This window comes from Apium graveolens, chromosome 7, assembly GCF_009905375.1.
Source record: "Apium graveolens cultivar Ventura chromosome 7, ASM990537v1, whole genome shotgun sequence".
Taxonomy (NCBI): domain Eukaryota; kingdom Viridiplantae; phylum Streptophyta; class Magnoliopsida; order Apiales; family Apiaceae; genus Apium; species Apium graveolens.
In genome coordinates this window covers 264,659,119-264,679,368 of record NC_133653.1, presented here as the reverse complement: position 1 = coordinate 264,679,368, position 20,250 = coordinate 264,659,119, and the positions used below count along the sequence as shown (strand labels likewise).

The 20,250-nt window shown below is 34.9% G+C and overlaps 3 protein-coding genes, 1 long non-coding RNA gene and 1 other non-coding gene across 11 annotated transcripts; 2 read left to right on the top strand and 3 right to left on the bottom strand.

The window, feature by feature from the left end:
- Positions 1-564: 564 nt before the first annotated feature.
- Positions 565-3,859, bottom strand: LOC141675092 (uncharacterized). The gene is made up of 2 exons (XR_012555884.1): positions 3,520-3,859; positions 565-1,195 (listed from the first exon to the last, which is right to left on the bottom strand). It is a non-coding gene; the product is annotated as an uncharacterized LOC141675092 (long non-coding RNA).
- Positions 3,860-5,908: 2,049 nt separating this feature from the next.
- Positions 5,909-6,720, top strand: LOC141672741 (protein MIZU-KUSSEI 1-like). The gene has a single exon (XM_074479395.1). The coding sequence runs from the start codon at positions 5,964-5,966 to the stop codon at positions 6,693-6,695; it is 732 nt and encodes a 243-aa protein (XP_074335496.1). The 5' UTR covers positions 5,909-5,963; the 3' UTR covers positions 6,696-6,720.
- Positions 6,721-7,336: 616 nt separating this feature from the next.
- LOC141671065 (F-box/kelch-repeat protein SKIP6-like) lies at positions 7,337-9,865 on the top strand. Of its 5 annotated transcripts, XR_012554927.1 has the most exons (3): positions 7,337-9,150; positions 9,223-9,275; positions 9,534-9,865. XR_012554927.1 is itself a non-coding variant. In XM_074477156.1 (2 exons), exon 1 carries the CDS (start codon positions 7,740-7,742, stop codon positions 8,898-8,900), a length of 1,161 nt encoding a protein of 386 aa, XP_074333257.1. In that variant the 5' UTR covers positions 7,337-7,739; the 3' UTR covers positions 8,901-8,907; positions 9,534-9,865. The 5 variants fall into 5 exon arrangements, 2 of the variants coding, with proteins under 2 accessions (XP_074333257.1, XP_074333256.1); XR_012554926.1 differs by having other exon boundaries at positions 9,223-9,865; XR_012554925.1 differs by having other exon boundaries at positions 7,337-9,275.
- Positions 9,778-9,858, bottom strand: TRNAL-AAG (transfer RNA leucine (anticodon AAG)). Its single transcript has one exon. It is a non-coding gene; the product is annotated as a tRNA-Leu (tRNA).
- A 233-nt stretch (positions 9,866-10,098) lies between the features above and the next one.
- Positions 10,099-18,868, bottom strand: LOC141670849 (putative ABC transporter C family member 15). 3 transcript variants are annotated; one of them, XM_074476876.1, is made up of 12 exons: positions 18,732-18,868; positions 17,692-17,810; positions 14,228-16,563; positions 14,017-14,103; positions 13,096-13,743; positions 12,797-12,961; positions 12,298-12,592; positions 11,959-12,173; positions 11,364-11,669; positions 11,040-11,103; positions 10,641-10,880; positions 10,099-10,530 (listed from the first exon to the last, which is right to left on the bottom strand). In XM_074476876.1, the coding sequence occupies exons 2-12, from the start codon at positions 17,714-17,716 to the stop codon at positions 10,412-10,414; spliced, it is 4,500 nt and encodes a 1,499-aa protein (XP_074332977.1). In that variant the 5' UTR covers positions 17,717-17,810; positions 18,732-18,868; the 3' UTR covers positions 10,099-10,411. The 3 variants fall into 3 exon arrangements, with proteins under 3 accessions (XP_074332977.1, XP_074332978.1, XP_074332976.1); XM_074476877.1 differs by lacking the exon at positions 18,732-18,868 and adding an exon at positions 17,921-18,031; XM_074476875.1 differs by lacking the exon at positions 18,732-18,868 and having other exon boundaries at positions 17,692-17,845.
- Between the last annotated feature and the right edge of the window lie 1,382 nt (positions 18,869-20,250).

Sequence of the window (20,250 nt, the reverse complement as noted above, 5' to 3'; positions counted from 1 at the left end):
TACCTTTCTAAATTTTAAGATTATTTTTAAAAATTTAAATAACATCAAGAGATCTATTACTTATAACACAAAGAACAAGAGGGGCAATACAAAGGAGTGTGCATGAATATATGATCAACTAATTGTCGGTGTCTGGGGATAAAAAAAAGTATCACTTTGAAGTGTGGTTTTTTTATGATTAACCTAGTTCATTTCATTTCATTTACTTGGTCAATAACACGACAACTCTACATTGGAAATGCTTTAGGAACTCTGAGAATTTTTCGTTTTGATTACTATACGTTTCAGTGTTGGTAAAATGTCAATTAATTTCAAGAAACTTAGTTCATTTTAATGATATACACATTTTCTCTCCACGAGTACAATTGCCCAAGGTATCATTTGGGCCAACCTGAAAATAGGAAAGCAAAACATAAGCAGCTGGTGCCTGAAGAACTGAGAAAACTGCATATACAAAAGCTTCTAGAAGATTTTAGTAACTCCAATCACAAGGCCTCCAGAAGATTTTAGTAACTCCCATAAGTCCATAAATTTGCAAATGCTTGTAGTCTTGGAAAATAGAACTAAGCAAGTAAATGGTAAGATATATATAATATACCGAAGAGATACAGGCGGCAAAAGAATGGCTCAATTATACACAAAGACCTGATATCGCAAGTAGTGAGGCAAGATAGCCATAGTAACAGAATTAAAAACATGACACCGATGTATGCCAATAGAACAAGCTATCCAACACTATCTCATTGGTAAAGAACCAGCCTAACTGAACTATGTACATAAAACAAATTTAAAGAAAGAAAGAAAGATTTCATTAGTGCCTGGGGTTAGGATACACTTGAGACACAAATGAGTTACCACCATTTGGCAAAATAAAAAAATTTCTCAGTTGCCGCTGCTTGTCCCAAAAACTGAATAATTTTAGAAAGGGAAGAAGAGAAGTGAGAGGTATATATTAATCCCTCCTTTCGTTGCTATTTGAAGAGCTCTCAGAGGAGAAATCCAAACCCAAGCACTTAAGGAAAGCTTGCTTAGCTATCCCCAAAAAGTGGCAAGGATGGTGAGCATGCCTAAAATGTGAGTCACTTGTTTCATCTTTTCCTGAAGAAGCCTCAGCTTCAGTGATGTCCCCACTTCTTTCTATTTCCCTGCTTGCATGCGATCCCGGTTCTTTAATGATCTGATTTTCCCTTGGCTCCTAGCACAGACAGATAAACTATTCAATGTCATTCCACATATTTTATTATTTCTACGCTTCTTTATATTTTTCAATATCGTGAGAATGAATTAAACAAGGTTACAAAGAAGTGTTTATTTATTATGTTATCCCGTATAATTAATATAAATGTATACAACTTGAGTAGTTTTGCACTTCTGAACACCCCAGGAAAGCAGACCTCATGCCAACATTATTGATCATATTCTGATTAAATGAAAACCTCTACTTTTGGACAACAACACATGATATACATCACATCATCACATGAATGTAGGGTCTAATAATGTCAACACAAAAACTTGAAGAATATATGTGCAAGTGTAAGAATATAGTCATGTTAGTGATATGGCAGTACACCACAACATGACACCGTATAAGCATTACTTTTATTAGTAAGATAATCACCATTTTGGCTAATCTTAGTGGTGCTTCTGGAACTAGAGATGTGGATAAGGATAGTCTGGTCTCTGTCACAGCTTTCATATAGTGTGAACAGAAATAATAGTCCCAATATGTGTATAAACTAGCTGCATATACCTATTCTTGTCTAATCATGAAAAAGAGATGTCTCTCGATATTTTAGATTTAAGTGTTGTGGAAACTAAAGGTATACATTTTCAGTAAGATCAGATCTTTGCACAACTAAGTACAGTACTTTCCAACCTCCTACTAAGGAAGGGCTAAGTTCTTCAACAACAATGAGTCCTCCGATCAATTTTATCAATTTTCACGTTCAACTAAAGTCAGGGGATTGTATCATTTGTAATTGATTGTTAGTTAATTAAGTAGGACAAAAATGTGATATTAATAACTGAAATCGACTAGATGAACAAATAATACTATAAACTACTCTCCAAGGAATATGAACAACGCCACAGATTTATTCCAGAGGCAGTCTGATTGCTGGTATGAACATGGTAGTACAGTCTTTCCACGAATGTAGTACTCTTATTCATCAGACAAAAGAGGAGTTTTAATCATGAAATCCGAAGTAAAATGATGAAACCTTTGTTTATGTTATACAATATAAGAGTTCAAATCACAAGATCCGGAGTAGATAATAAAACCCTTATATTGGCGGTCAATATTACTAAATCAAAGCATGACTATATCGTCATGCTAGGTATTCTGCCTTCACTTGTTAAACAATATGTCTCTACTTGAACAAGCCTAATCTACTACTCGTAGAAAAACAAGAACACTTCGAATATATGTTGGGACTTAGGTGCTATTAGGTCTGTCCTCAATCCCAAAAGCAATCTTGTTGAGTGAGGACTTTGTTCAAACTTATCAATCATCACCTCGCAAGTCCATTCCACAACCGATGTGCAATAATTCAACAATCGCCCCCTTCACACATTAGACCTCGGAAACCGCCGAATTAACCGAGTTCAGCTCTACCATCCCCTGCCATGTGACCAAGTCCCCCCCCCCTAGACCCACTAAGAGCCAATCGGATTGCAACATAGGCTTTAATACGAATGTTGGGTGGTTTTCAGCCAATCTAAACCTAAAAGCTAGCTCAATAGGTAAGTAATTCCTCACACTTAATCAACTAAAACCCCACCCTATTCACAACCAATGTGAAACAATAACTAATTCCCGAAATCGAAACAGACTAATCACCCCCAACAAATTAGCTATCAAGAACCTCAACCAAAGAGTCCCCCTTGTTCATCTCATAACTTCAAAGCAAAGAGTACAAAAAACTCCGAACATCGAAAACTCTATCTTCAAGATTCCTAAAAACCCCAACTTTCAAATTTTAATCATATCTAAAAACCTCAAGAAACTATCCCCAAACATACCCTTGAGCTAAATCAAATGGCCTAACACTAAACACAGCTAAAACAAATAAAAAAGCAATAAATTACTTAAGTCCCAGCTAAAAACAAGATCTAATCACCATAAAATAACAATAAAACCAAACCCCACAAACCTAATCCAATAAAAAAACAGGCAACATGGGCACCTATAGACACAAATATACACACACAAACACAAAAAGGGTATTGCTTGAACTGCAAAACTACTAATTCAAAATCTAGAAAATGCAACAAGAGCAGCTATAGACACAAATACAAAAAGGGGTATCTGGGTATTGCTTAGCAACAAAAAAAGTTACTAATTCAAAATCAAGAATTAACCAACATGGGCACCTATAGATACAACTATAGACACAAATATACACACAAATACAAACAGGGGTATCTGGGTATTGCTTGTAACAAAGAAGTACTAATTCAAAATCAAGAAAAGGCAGCTATAGACACAAAAATACACACAAACAAGAAAAGGGGTACCTGAGAAATGCTTGAAAAGGTGTTTGAAGAAGAAGGGTCATGAGCAGAAGTGGTTGAGTGATCATCAAAAGTGTAGAAGTAAAGGAGAAGAATGAGAAGGAACATGACTATAAGTTGGATCCATATAAGCCATGGTATTCTGTAGGTGTCTATTATAAGTTCATCTCCAAAATCAAACATGTGGGTGTATTGGACAGGGGGAGAGAAAGGATGGACTGAGATTGAGAAGAAGGATAAAAAGGAAAAACAAAAAGGTGGAGAGGATGTGTGCTTTAGTTGCTTTGGCTGTGACACTCGCCTACCAGACAAAACAAGGGATTTTATTTTAATACTACCTTGCAATTTAAGATTCGGTCCAACTCTATCCCGGGCTCGACTTGAGTCCGGACATTTCTAATCGATCTCGAGCCAAGTCTGACAATATTCGTCTTATTTTGGTTATACCCTTAGCGGAACCGTATAACTTAGATCAAATGTTTTAATTATTAAAGTATTTGAATAGCGGGTTGAATTTAATTATTCAAATAAAAATGCTTTTATATTCTTTAACAATAAGCAAAACTATATTTTATTAGAATATAAAATATCAAAGTACTAATTTGATACTCACTAAATAATTATATAATTATTTTTAAAAATTTATATTATTGAATCATAATTATTAACATGAATTGATTTATGTTATATGTAGCCTTTGTTTTTTATGAGTTAGCGTCTATCTACGCCTAATTTATTTTAAATTTATTAACACTCTTTAACAATAATTAAGTAATAGTAATGGCTTTATCCAAATTTTAGTGTCCATCACAGCTTTCATTTACTTTTAAGTTGAAAAAGAGTTTTTTAACAACAACAAATTTTATAAGTTCTATTTAGTATTTATTAAGTAATATTAAATTAAATTAAATGATATATATTTTATTTTAAATTTAAAAACAATTTTTATCAATAATTAAATAATATCAAGTGAACTATATTGAAAAAGATAATTATCAAATAATATTAAGTGATATTAATTTTTTTAAAATAAAAAAATGGTTGGCTCAAATATACAATTCACTTCACAAAAGAATCCTATTAGTAATAAAGTTAACCTCCTAAATTTCTATAACAACTAAATTAGCTATTGGGTGCAAAATTACAACTATATTCTGGAATTTTATAATTATACCCGGGTTCAATTTCTTTCAACTAAATAATTTAATACTAGCATTAATTTATTATACATATTAATTTATCAACTTCAATATATATTAAGTACCAATTTAATATTTTATATTAATATTTTAATTTCGATCGCACTAGTTAAGAGATTGAATTCTGTACAAATACCAATTTAAATTTTTAATTTCGTGCATGTTAGTAATTTATAATTGTCTGTATTCAATTAGATATAATTAGATATATGTTAATTTTTTAGCTGAAAAATTCATGAGAGTAATTTTTTTCCCAATATGGACAATTTGGGTCTAAATTACAAAATGCTATTTAACCTAAAACTTATATCAAAATAGTTTTAAAATGACGTGACATGACACGTGTCAAAATTTTATTCATTATCATATGTGTGATCCATATTATTAGGAGAACATTTATCATTTATTAAATATTTGGGAAAAAACTGTGGCAATATTTAGGGCTTGTAGTATTTTGTAATTACTATTTCAATTTTTTAATTATCAAATAAAAATATTAAAATGATATGTTTGGTAATTATTAAATGTATTTCTAATATATATGGTGTAATGTTCAAATCTCACTGCAACATATTAAAATTGTTATTTACAATATACTAAAATAAAAAGAGCTTTTTTGAAAATCATCCAAGCTCAAAAATATTTTTGCAAAATTACCGTCATTTTAAAAAAAAAATTTACAAAAATACCTCTTTATTTGCAAAAATACTATTTTTTAATTTTTTTTTTTTACAAAAATATGGTTTTCTTGCAACTCTAATCAAATGCAATTTTTGACGAGTTTCTGCAACTCTATGTAACCTTGTACAACCTCTTACAACCTTAAAAACAACCAAAAAAACACTATTCAACTACATGACTGTTTGATTTTGGTTGATTCCGTATTTTTATAAAAAAATTCAGGAAAATAGTAAAATTGTAAAAAAAAACTTAGAAAATTAGTTTTTTTTTGTATTCTCTCCTAATATAAAAGTTTTGCTTTGTAATTCAGGAAATCATAGATTTATTGGATATTCTTAATATTTAATCGATGAGGAGTTATCTGTAATTGCAATTATAAGTAATTTTCATCATTTTTCCAACATAGTAAATAAAGAAAATTAGTAATCAAAATTCCAAGTATTATAATTTTCTGTCACCATAAATTTAGAGGCTAAAGATTAAACCCAAATAATCAACCACCCCTACTTAATCATTCTCATGCATGGCATTTTAATCAACCATTGCTGATTCTAAATAGGTCCGGTAATGGGGGAGCCTAATGGAATCAGCAATGGCCCTTCACGACCGAGTCCCTCAGTGCCACCATCACCACCACCACCCCCACCATCTCCTGCCACAACTCTCATTCAACCATCCAAGAAACACCATAAACGAAAAGCCTTTCGGGTTTTTCGTCACGTTTTTCGAACACTTCCAATAATCCAACCTCATTGCAGTTTCCCAACGCTTCCTGGTGGAAGATTACCTGATCATCATGGTAACAATAACAAAGTTTGTGGCACGCTTTTCGGGTTCCGAAAAGGTAGAGTTAGTCTATCTATTCAAGAAAACCCTAGGACATTGCCAACTTTTGTGGTTGAGCTAGGCATGCAAACTAGTGTTTTGCAGAAGGAAATGAGTGCTGGATTGGTTAGACTTGCATTGGAATGCGAAAAACGGCCCGAAAAGGATAAGACAAAGCTGATGGAAGAGCCATTGTGGTCTTTTTTTTGTAATGGGAAGAAAAATGGTTATGGAATGAAGAGAGAAGCTACTGATGCAGATTTGCATGTAATGGAGCTTCTTAAGGCTGTGTCAATGGGAGTTGGAGTCTTGCCTTCGGTTGATCCGGAGGTCGAAGGACCGGATAATGAGATGGCCTATTTGAGGGCACATTTTGATCGTGTAGTAGGATCTAAAGATTCAGAAACTTTGTACATGTTAAGCCCTGATGGGAACAATGGTCCAGAGTTGAGTATTTTCTTTGTCAGATTATGATCAATGCACGGTTTTTTTGTGTTGATATTTACAATTAACAATTATTATGGGTCGGTGAAATGATAAATTTCAATTTTTGTTTAAACGTTCTTAATTTTGATAATATGCCACAAGGACCACAAGGACCAGTGAGCTATCATAGTTTTCGCCACTGGGGGAGGACCTGGTCGGGATAACAACTTTGTTTTCTTGAGTTGACGTGCAACATATATTTGAGCCTTGTTAATAATTACTGCACTGTTAATTAATTACTTAAATTTGGAGGTAAGAAATTAAGACTGAATTAGAAAATCCAACATTCCCAACTCCTAATTGCAGTAATTTATGTTAATCAAAGGCCTCGCTCAGAGCTTATCTTCCACAGATTCTTGAACGATTATTTGATTCCAACTTCCAACATTATGTTTTCATAACTTGTTTAGTGGCAATGTTACAGTGAAGTGTCGTTACTCAGCATTTATAGAATAATGGTTAGTTGACTTAGTTCGATGATCATGTCAGTTAAGTAACCGGTTCTCCTAAAATGTCAATATAATTTGTCTTCTTCATATATATTAGTAGCATCTATGCAATGTTGCATGTAAAGTTGTCAAAATGAGTTAAAATCTGAATTTGGAGATCCATGCCAATATGATTAGCTGGTAGGTGCATTGAGACAGAGGGTGAGAGACCAGCTTTGCTCATACCAGACAGATATGATCTTCTCAATTCACGCGTGTACAAAAGGTAATTATAATAAAATATACGTCGTATTTCTAGAAAATGTACAGAGTGGGTAGGTATGAACATTGACCTTACAGAAAAACTGCTGAGTTTGTTAGAATACTAATATTCGAGTTTGTTAGAATACTAATATAACATTGTAGAAAGGACCTTCCTCTAACATCGTGGGGTTTTAAAGTGACTGGTTTCTTGACATGGTATCATAGCTGAGGCTTCAAATAGCTATTTGATCCTTTTTTGTGTTGTGATCAACGAGTAATATATGAAGTGTGGTCCAAGCAATATCTTCTAGTGCTATTCAGTAGAAAAAAGAGAGAAAAGATGTCTAAGCGAGTGGCGATTATGCCGGCTGCCACCACCTCTGTCTCTGATCCACCAGTTCAACGTCTGATCGCGGACCTTCCAGATGAAATGTCTCGCCTAATTATCGGATATATTCCAAAAGAAGAACATGATGTAGTTGCCCTTGTGTCAAAAAAATGGAACTCTGCCTTAAGTCCATTGGAATGGTCCAGCACTCGTTCAGAGCTGTGCTTGGAGAAAGAATCTCTTTACATCAGATTCAAAGTAAATTCAACCTACTTATGGCGCATCTTTAATCAAAGTCAAAACCCCCAGTTGCGTTTAAACCCTGATAACTTCAGTTGTTCTAGTTTCCCTAATGATCCTATCAATTTACAAACATCTGGCTCTACGTTCGCGGTATTAGGCACTAAAATTTATGCATTTGGAGGTACAAGCAATGATATTCCGATAAATAATGTGTGGACTTATGATTGCAGTACTGATGCTTTAGAATGTGGACCTGAAATGCTACTAGGTAGAGAGTCTGCTGTTGCTGAAGTTGTCAATAAGGTTATTTACGTGATGGGAGGGCGTTTGAGTGAAGAACTTGATGAAAATTTGAACCAAGTTGTTGATGGGATTACACATGTGATGGGTTGGATGGAGAAGTTTGATTATGATATTGGTGTCTGGCAGAAGGTATCAACTCCGATTAATATTAGTAAGATGCGGGTTTCTACAAGTTGTGCTGTAGATGGTAGAATTTACGCGAGGACAGTTAATAATTGGATAGTTTTTAATCCAACTACAGAAGAGTGGAGTGTTATTGAGTCGAAAAAGAGTAAATTAAGGTGGAGGGGAAGGCCTGCAGTTTTAGCAGGGGTGATATATTTTCAACGATTTACAGGCGATATTATTGGTTATGATGTCGGAAAAAATGTGTGGAAGGAGCTGAAAGTGATGTTTCCAAAGTTTTTGGATGGTGTTACTGTGGGTACCTTGGATGGGAACTTGTGTGTGTTGTGGGAAAAACAACATAAAACAGAAAAGGGTGTGAAGGTGGACATTAAGTGTGTTGAGATTGAGGTTTCCGAGGCTGGTGATGGTGAATTAAACGGGCTGGTTTTGAGGGAACGTGTGATCATGCAGCTTCCTTCTAAGTCATCAGCTGTGCATTGCCTGTCAGTGTACCTCTAGCGTTCAGGTCATTTATCTTTATCAACTCTAGCTTTGTTATACACCTTTGTGCACATTTTGAATACTGTTTTCGCAAATTAGTGAACATGTATACTCTGATGGCATGATATAGCAGAATTGTGCATAGCTCTGGCCTAAAGGACTATGTCGCGATATCAGAAAAACTTGTTTCAGTTCAGACTATAATGATGCACTTTTCTGTAAATGTATTGAAATGGTAACGTGCTTCGCAAAGATTGTTGTTGCTAAGGTTGGCACAGTAGAAATTCTTCTTGGTTCTTGACAAATTTCTTCTTTACTTCATTAATTGGCCAATTTGCAGGTAATCTTTGAGAACCCTAGTCCCTGATTCTTTATTTTGGATCAGTTGTCTTGGTGAGTTTGTTGCTTCTTCTGAACCTGACCAAACTAGATTTTCTGTGAAGTTGATGAACATCGAATTTTGAGAAATGAACTTTCGCATTGGATCACTGGCTCTGGCATTATCTTTAAGCTTACGGAGATCATAAATCTGATACTATGTCAACTTCACTTACACACCTGCAATTTTATTGACAACGTGGTCTGGTTTTGCCAGTTTATAGTTAAATATCCATTTGTCTAAATCTTTTGATATTTGTTTCGAAAATGCAGGTGCCTGTTGCCTTCTCAGGAAGGACGTCTGCAGACCTTCAAAAGCTTTATTTGAAGAAGATCCACTCAAGGGACAAGTCACTACTCACTAGGACTATTGAAGCAATTTGAGTTCCCCATCCAGCGCGATACATATGGATTCATGTCATTTTGTTTGATACTGATCTGCATATTTGATTTGGATCAGACACTGATATGTGTTAGGCAAATGTCACCAGCAAAAAATGTTAAAAAAAAAAATAATTGTTGACAGTGGGATTCGAACCCACGCCCTTTCGGACCAGAACCTTAATCTGGCGCCTTAGACCAACTCGGCCATATCAACATGTTATGCTAGTTTTTGCAAAAGCATTTATAAATATTCAGTTCTTAAGGGAACAGTAAATCAGCAAATGTAGCTTTGCTATGTAAAAACATTGTTAGGTTAGAAAAATCATGTACTCTGGAATGACAACCACATTTGTTTTAATATTATTCGATTATGAAAAAAATTAAATAATTTCTTATCGAAAAATTATTATCCATCAGTAATCCTAATGAATGAATTTAGCAAATACTGACAATATCAAGACTGAACTTTTAGTTATTATATGATGTTTAGCATTCATCTCAGAAGTATTCTTGGTACAGCATAGTTAAACTGTTTTGTAATACACTGTAAAGTGGTACATTCTCTACTTGATCATCTCATAGACACCATTTTATCACTTACTGGTATTATCTTGTTATGCCTGCTAGACAACTTTCTTCATTGTCTGAAGGAAATTTCGGAAACTTCAGCATGTATCTGAGAGAGACCATTCAGTACCATTATGCATGGCTATTGTAGTTTATGACTGATATTGTACCAGGCAGAGACTTTCGTTGCGTTTTACGAGCTACTTTGCTAAGCTGCTGAAACTTTGTGAACTCATGGAGTACTCTTTGATGAGCTTTGAGAAGAATGAATCCTCTCTCTCTAGCAGTCTTGCTGGAGTGTCATACTCTGCTATCCTACCTGAATAATGGATAAATATTAAAAAAAAAAAAATTAGGTATAATTCTATAAGTTAAATCTATGCACCTGATACAAAAACAGTAATATGTGATGTATGATCATAGGCTTACCGTCACTAAGGACTAATACAAAATCGCTGTCAATAACTGTGTGGATTCTGTGAGCTATTGTCAAAATGGTTCGGTCTTTAAACTCTTGACTGATAATTTTTTGTAATACCCCATCAGTTGCTGAGTCTACAGAAGCTGTTGCTTCATCTAGAACTAGAATGGAGCTTTTTTTAAGCAATGCTCTTCCAAGACAGAATAACTGCCTTTGTCCAACACTCCAATTTTCACCATTCTCAACAACTGCAAATCCATAAGACAAGGTTACGTTCGCAACACTAGCACCGTCCCAGAAATGGCATAAATAAATATTGTTAAGTTACAAACTATCCTAAATTTTAGGTATTAAGAGGAGGCCTTTCTAAAAGATGTTGCATCCTTAACGAAAGTAATGTATCTGACCTGTATAATCCAGCTTCTCGTCCTTTGCCCGAACTATGTCTCCTAGCTGACATTTGTCTAGCGCCTGCAAAATATAGAGCTATGTTACTGACAATGATATTAAGCTATCATCGTAATAATGCTCTATGGTTCTTCCAGCAGATCCTTACTAATAATTTTACTACTTGATCAACAGGGATTCATTTTAACAAAAGAAGCATATCTAGGAGTTACTTGGTTGTTTGATTTCCATATTAACAAAATTGACACTTTGTACTGACAGTCTTAGATGTGGATCGATATAATTACATTGACTTGTTTGTATACGCAGAACAGAAAGCATACCTCCCAAATTTCAGTATCAGAGTATTGCTGCAGTGGGTCAAGGTTTCCTCTAACTGTTCCCTCGAACATAGTTGGATCCTGCGGAATGATGCTAAGATTTGATCTCAAGTCATGGAGACCTATCTTGCATATATCTACATTATCGATAATTATGCTTCCTTCTCTGGGTTCAACAACCCGAAAGATGGCTTGTATGAGGGTTGATTTTCCACTCCCAGTCCTTCCTACCACTCCAACTTTCTTCTTTCCAGGAATCGTGCAGGTTATATTTTTCAGGACAGATGGTAGATGTTCAGCATAACGAATCTGCAAGCACAACCATGTATAAACAATTGTACTGCAAGTATGATTCTTCTTAAATTTGGATTTTCTTTTCAAAATCCATATATTGCTAAAAATACTTGAAACAGAACTTGTAAATTTTAACGACGCAAAACAAACACTGTGAGTGAAAATAATTTGGTTTATTAATACATTAATTAAAGAACAAGTTAATTCATTCTATATTTAGGTAAGAAAACTCTTCTTTTATTTTAAACACATTTCTTCTACTATCGATCTTAGATTGTTTAAAATTTGTTTGCAGTTGACTTGCCTGCAAGTTCTTGAAGCGAATAGTTCCAGTCTCTGGCCAGTTGCTAGGTGGTCTAGAATCTTCAATCACAAGAGGTGCTTCACTACTAATATTGGAGTACTGAAGAATTCTTTCAACTGAAATCATTTTATTCTCGGCATTGCAAATATTCCATATAACTGAAGCTTGCAGAACATTTAGATTGATTCCGTATGTGACAGCCAAACCTGCAATACCTGTAAAATATCCATTTCCAAATGTTTATCTGTGTTTGACAATAGTCTTTTCGAAATAAAAAGAACAGAAAGATTATCCAGAAACCAAGAACATGGAAACATAAATAAGGTTCTGCTTAATTACTTGGATCGATGATGCCTTCTGGGAGAGAGATAAGTAAAACCAGTGAGAAGGCAAACACAAAATTGGATAACTGGTTCAGTCTGAATGAAAGCCACTCCATTGCTGCAACATTATGAAACCATGGTCTCGAGTGGTTGTCAACCAGGCAAAGATTTGCATCAGTAAAGCGCTTTTTTTGGTCAAAAGCACGAATAGTTGCTGCTCCTGACAGTGACTCTGCAAAGTGGTGGAGTATTGGAGCTCTTTCTATCCCTGATAAGCGTGCCAGTTCTCTTGCAGTTGGTATATAATATTTCTGACATCATTAATGTATTATCAGATCAAAAAATATAAATGACAGTGCTTATTGTTCAGAGTTTATTTTGTTCACATTCCTGTCGCTATTAAATTATCCTGCATCTCTTTCCGGTATAAAATTCAGATACTTTTCAATCTAAAAAATAAACTCATGTTTAATCAATTTGGATTGCAGGAAATGAAGATAAGAAAGATGCATTACTTGGTACCAGATGCAAATGGCTGTCACTGGAATAAAGATGATGAATACTTCCCAAGCCACCTGGGACATTACAGTAATGGTGCCAATAAGTTGTATAATTGAGAAAGCACACCAACCAATTCTGTTTGCTATTTCCATGTCTAGTACACTTTGGTCCGTGGATGCCTGTAAACAATTAAGTACGCATTGTAATTCTATACAGATCATAGTTTGACATGTCAATACTGAAGATGTAAACATACGTGTGCTTGCAAGGTTAATAAGTAAAAATTTGCAATTTTGTCCAGAGCTTTTTTTACCCGATTTAATATTCTTCCGAAAGGAGTTGAGTCAAAGAATGACATAGGAGCACGAAGAACACTGTGTAGCATGTTGTGAAAGAGCTTCTCTGCTGCTGCAAGGCCCGTAATAGCCACAAGTGATGCTCGTACAAGCACACAAAGTGAACTTCCAACAGAAAACAGAACATAAATAAGTAGTATGTAATTCATCCCAGTTAATTTTTCATCATCATCTGTAGGACAAGCCCACGCCATCCAGTAGTTGCTGGCTATCTGCAACACTTGGAAAGATGACTGGGCTAGAAGTATAATCGGAACTAAGGCACCACCTTTTACAATGGTCAAGTAAGACAGATAAACTTCCTTTCCTATGCTTCCTTTTTCTCTTTCTTCTTCATTCACTAATTTTCCTTCCTTTTCATTTATTTCTACACTAAGGTTGTGCTCTGAATCTTGTTTAGTGTGTGGAAATTCATCAACCGAGGTTGGTTCTGTAGTTAATTCACCATCGTTTGATGCATTTTGAGGTGCTCTACTTGCACTTTCTACTGTTAAGACTGAATCTAAAGCCTGACTATGAGCTCCAACTAGAACTTCAAATCCAATATTTTGCTTCATAAGTTCTTCAAACGTACCAGCTTGTGCAATTCGACCATCCTGCATCACCTGTTAAAAAATAGGAAGTCAATTATTTCAATTCACACTTATATACTTGCTACATCTACGCATGAATTCTTTAAAGATATCAGTATTTAAAAAGCTCTAATTGTCACATAATTATTATTGCCAGGTGAAAAAACTTATTATTATTGTCACACAATATTTAAAAAGCTCTAATAACTTAACAAGTTTCACCATTGCCAGGTGAAAGAAAAATTTATTATTTATTCTATACAATTTTCTTGATTAGCAGATTCGATGATGGGTCTTTTAGCATACCAGGATGAGGTCTGCTGCTGGAAGAAACTCGACTTGGTGAGTGACGTAAAGTATGGTCTTCTCCTTGAGAATCCCCATTAGACACTCCTGTTCATATTATGTACATAAATACATAAGTTATAAATATTCTTTTGATATTAGGAGTTGAACAAAGATTACTTGTAACAGAGACTCCAAATACACAAATTTGACAAAAACATCATCCACTAACCTCAAAGAGTTGTCTGCCTGTATGCGCATCCACAGCACTGAAAGGGTCATCAAGCAGATAAATATCAGCATCGTCATAGACTGCACGAGCAATTTGTATTCTTTGTTTCTGGCCTCCACTCATATTAATCCCTCTTTCTCCAATCTCTGTCAAATCACCGGTGGAAAATAATTCAAAATCCTTGATCAAAGCACATGCTTGGATTGTTCTATCATATTTGGTGCTATCATAAGAATTTCCAAAGAGAATGTTCTCTCTAACATTTCCTGTCAGTATCCATGGGGACTGAGGAACATAAGCCTTTGTACCACTCACTTTTACCGTCCCAGACACCTTTGTAACTTCTCCTAGTATGCTTGACAGCAAACTAGACTTTCCTGACCCTACAGTACCACAGATAGCCACCTTCATTCCTCTCTTTACTTGTAATTGTATTCCATCAAGAGTTGCACGTGTTGATTTCATATCCCAGCTAAATTTTCCACGTTCGATCTCAATGTCAAATTCAGTTTTATCACGAGAAACATATTCAATTGAACCTGTCTGAATTTCTTCTTCTTGGAGGTATGAAGCAATTCTATCTGCAGAAACTTTCCCCTGTGCAATCACGGACAGGAGATCAGGCAGGTTAAAGATAGGATCTTGTAACATTCTAAATGTAGCCAATGCAGATAACACTCTCCCAGCTGTAAGTGGAATCCCCATAAGAACGCATCCGCCAAAAGTTAAAACAGAAATGAATGTTGGTGATCCCCAAAATATAAAGGCCGATATAGCTTGTAGCCTAAGCGACTTCCAAAGCCATTTGTACTCTGTTTGCCTGAGGTTTTCTAGCTTTTGAAGATAATGACTGTCCCATGCTTGAAGTTTCAGTGTCTTCATGTTTCGAAGAATTTCTGAAGTAGATTTCATTCGATCATCCTTCGCGTCCATTATCTTAGATTGGTATCCCTTCTGGACTTTAGTCATTGGTATGTTGATTGTCATTACTACCATTGTTGCTGCTAATGCCACCAAGGATCCCATTCCTAGATTTGTGTGCAAAATAAGTATAGCCAATGTAATTTGAATAGGCAGCATCCAGATTATGTTTATGTACCACATGAAATCAGTGATTCTTTGGATGTCAACACTCATATAGTTGATGATTTCTCCACTTGTGTGCTTTTGACAGGATTGACTTGATAAAACAAGGCCTTTTTTGTAAATGTGAGAAATCAGAGCAGCTCGAACCCGAAGGCCTAGCTGGCGAGCACCAAAGATCCACTGCCTTTGCGCTACTGTCTCAACAATTTTTGCACTAAGGAAACCAAGTGCAAGTAGGTATCCGCTCTTTAAGCTACGGGTATTCTTTTCATTAAGGAATGTTACAAGGTCATTAATAAGGTAGGGGCCAACATATGATGCTATAGCACTGATCACTGCAAAAAATGCATTAATTGCTGCTTTGTTCCTACCAAAATTATAGATAGCCCTGTATATAGATGGGGTTGTAGTTCCATCTCTGTCCCTAATATAGTTTAAGCTTTCATCAAATGAACGTGATAGAAATCCAGCAGAGTCTTTGATGTCTACATCTGGAACTTCATCTTGGTCAAGGGGTTTCTTGATCCCAACTGCAAACAACTGGTTGAGCCAAGAAAAGGTTACGAGTTGTAGAAGAGTGGCTTTGCCATATGGACAGTCCCTTTTCTCATCTGCATTCTTTGCAGAATCTCCATTTAGAAGTGGCTCACTGATACCACTTGGCAAGGTGATGACGATACCAGTCTTTCCTCGAACTGAGATAACCAGTAGGCAGGTACATGCAATAAGACCAAAGAAGTCGACGTAATTAGGTATTGTGATGTCGACGTGGTATATAAGTGCATAATGAGCCTCGAGAACTACTTGTGTAAGAGAAATTATGAAGCTGCACATCCACCAGAGTCTCAGAAACAAGGGATACTTGTTGCACTTGTTCTTCTTTACTTTGTACAGTGCAATCAATGTAATAGCACATGCTATTGCTTGCAAGATCCCGGAGGCAAGAACTGGATCTGGAGTCTCGCATTCTGTCCCTCTTATACTTTGTGGTACAAATAGATTTGCTACAAGAGATCCCAGCAACAAAATGGAACAAACTAGGCAAACCTTGTAGGAAAGGCCAACCGTTGCTTCCATTTTATATTTTTCTCCAGAATATGCATTTGTTTTATTTTCTCCCAAACGTAAAACAATTTTTGACACGAAGTAGAGTAGTAAGAATCCTAGGAACCCTAGTTGAAGAATTATGCTAGCATTCTCACACAAGCAGGGAGAACGTAACTGCAGCCATGATGTCCCAAACTGAAGATCTGTCACAAATAATACACATTATCAGGACATAGCTCTGTATAAAACATTACATTGTTTCTCTTCATGATCTTTCACACATTCCACCAGACCTAGACATCCATGACTGAAAAATGCAAGAACGTAGTCTAACAACCGAAAGTGTATCCAGAGATTTTAGTACTTGTAATGAAAACCATCTCATGTGCGTTTTAACATGAAGCTTTTCATCCTACTTTGTGCACTTCAAATGTTTCATAATTAAGAGGATGCTGTAAGGGGAAGAGATCAGGTTCTGTCTGGCTCTACAAAGTGTGAACTTAACTAGTTGGAATAAGGCTATTGTTAACCAATATTGTGAGGTATACTGCAAGGGTAAAAACTTCCCAACAAAACTTATTGTTAGTCCTAAATAAATAAACAGAATGAAAGCTTACTTTCAGACACACCAGATGTTGACAGACAATATATATTGGAAGACTTTTGTAATTGTTCTTTTAATCCTGTTCAATCATGAGAACTGGCTTCTATACAACATATGAGATGACCCCATAATTATGCACTTTCTTATACATGAACTTCACTGGTTTTCCATTAATACGTGGCAATATGTCTGCATATATTTTTTTCTCCGTGCAGTAGAACAATTTAAAGCATAAGATGGTAATTGATATAGTTTCAGACTTTGAGCTTGTAGCATAGCAGACCCCCTTCTTATCTTGGTAATAAGAGGTCGAGGGTTCAAGGTTTAGTGGACGTGTAAGTGCATGAGTATTTAAATTCGATTTCTGCAATTAACCATTGGCAAAAACCAAGAAACTTAATATAGTTATAAAAACCAGAACATGGACTAAAGTTTACTATTGATGCAACTAATTACTCGAAGATTAAACTTACATGCATGTATGCTTTAGCTTCTGACATTTTTATGAAACAGGCTATACAAATCCAGTCTTTTATTACAAAAAATTGAAGATAAACAGCTTATGAGCCTATCTAGAGTCTCAAACATCTTCTTATGATACATAAGCGCTATAGTAAACTACTATACGAAATAAAAACAGATGAATTATCGAAGACAAACAGATGCATGCATATCAGTAAACTGTAAACATGCAGCTACATGCTTGAAGATAAGTGAGGTATCTTACATGTGATGCTGCTGTGATCAAACATCTCTTCACATAGAAAAAAAACAAGTTCTTATTCTATCTCCAGCTTATATTGCAGTAGGGTCTCTCCCAGGGTATTTTTTGCTTAATTGAGAACCCTGATAACAATGATAACTAAATTATTGGTTTTGCAAGCATATTTAGCAACAAAAAAAAAAGTATTGCAAGAATGCAAATAATGCAACAAAATGATGGAGAGTCTAGTCACCAGACAAAAAAAAAGGTGCAGGAGGGATCTCCAAAAATTCCAATGAATATTATTGTAAAATGTTTGTTGCAGAGACAATATAGGGTAGAAGTGGGATCACGTGCTGCAGATAAGTTTCAAACAGCTTGCACATCTTAACTTTTCCTTCAACTCTTTTCAATCTAGGGGTTATGGTAAAAGACTAAAAGTTGCACACATCATTAGCACTGTGTGTTGCAAGTATGTGAGTGAATCCATTGTAAGAGTGTTCAATAGATTTGGGTTTTATTAACAAGTCTTTTCGGATATTTTAACTATCTACTTCCGTTAAAAAAGATTTATCACTCGTCCAAGAATGTTGTCCTTATAATCAGAATACCGGTGTTAGAAGTAATCTAACAAGAATTCACACCGTTAGAAATGATCTACAATTTTCGGTAATAAAGTACACAGTATTAGAAATGATCTACACATAATATATTTGAAGTGATCTACAACTCAATACCGGTAATAAAAATACAAATACCGCTAGTAAATAGGCATTTCGAGATAATTTAACTCACAAATTCCGCTAAGAGTAACAAGAGTGCACCGAAGTGATATACTGCTCGATTTTGATAACAAAAAATACACAGTTCTAAAAGTGATCAAGAACTCTATTCTCGCACACCATCATTCACAGAATTGAAGTGCATCAATCAAAATTAAAAAAAAAGGCAGAAAAGAAAAGACAACTCTTAAAGAAGGGAAAAGAACAAAAGGGGGCTCTGATTGGGAGAAAAAAATGTATGTAGAAAACAAAAAGGAGATAAAAAGACATGTGCATACTCACTGAGTCACTGGTGAATTGTTGTTGGTACTATGAAAATGATTTTGACTAGTGTTTTTATTGATTGATAGGTATGCCTAACAAAGCCTCCCATACAATTTCTCGGAGGCCTGGTTTGGATGGTTTGTCTAGTCACTCTGTATCTCAGTGCTGGACAGTCATACATACCATCTCCTATTAAATGAAGTTTGTTTTATACAGGAGTGTCACTGGGGCTGATCATTCGGTCGGTTCGGTCCAAAACCGGACCGAACCGAATAGACCGAATAACCGAATAGTCATTTTTTCTTGGACCGAACCGGACCGAAGTTATATTATGGACCGAGGACCGGACCGAACCGAATAGACCGAATAACCGAATAGTCATTTTTTCTTGGACCGAACCGGACCGAAGTTATATTATGGACCGGACCGAACCGAACCGAAATAATTCGGTTCGGTCCGGTTTTGTACCGAATAGACCGAATTTTTTTTCAAAAATAAAACTGCATTAAAATTAAATCATAAATTGTAAATTTTAAAATATAATTAAAGTATGTAATGTGATATGTAGAGTTCTAATACTCCATAAATATAATTACAAATTAAAAATTTTGATTATAATTTTTAAGATATATGTAAAATATATATAATACAAAATTATAGTATTTATGATTTGGTTTATTCGGTCTATTCGGTCCGGACCGAAATATTTGTGAAAAGAACCGAACCGAACCGAATTTTATTTCGGTCTATTCGGTTCGGACCGAATAAACCGAATTTCTGAAAACTTTAGGACCGAACCGAACCGAATTAGCATGGTTCGGTTCGGTTTTTCGGTTTCGGTTCGGTTTTGCTCAGCCCTAAGTGTCACCATATATTATGTCACCGAATATGTCACACCTTCTTCCCATAAATACGGTTTACGCGATTTACAAGCTATTGTGTAGGTGCTTAGAATTTACACAATGTATATCCGAAGAGTGCATACTCGAAAAAATAGTGGACGCGGATTCCCTAAAAAAATATCTTGACCGGTTAGTTTACGTATTCTCAATATTTTTATAATTTATTATAAAATTACTCGTAAAATATATTCTGATTCATAAATAAAATTTGAGTTTATTATCAAATTAGTTATCAAAGTGAGTTTATTATAAGTTGGTCATTTATTTGAAAACGCTAAAGTCGGTAAACTTTGTTAATTTTTCTAATTTTTGTTAGTTTTTCTAGGTTACTAAAGACAGTAAATGATGTTGTATTAAAATTATATAATACGGCTTCTAAAGACAATAAATGATCCTGTATTGTATTAAAATTATATAATACAGCGTTCTTTGATCATGCCATTAACTTACATTACATATTATATTTATAGTTAATTATTGTTACTAAATATTAGTTTTAGAGCATTTACTTTGAGTGTAATCGTAGCTTTTCCAACTTCATACTCTAAACTAATTTTAGTAACTAATTTGATAATTAACCCAATAAAATTTGATAATTTAACTTTTTTTTCTTGACTCAGTATATAATATTATTA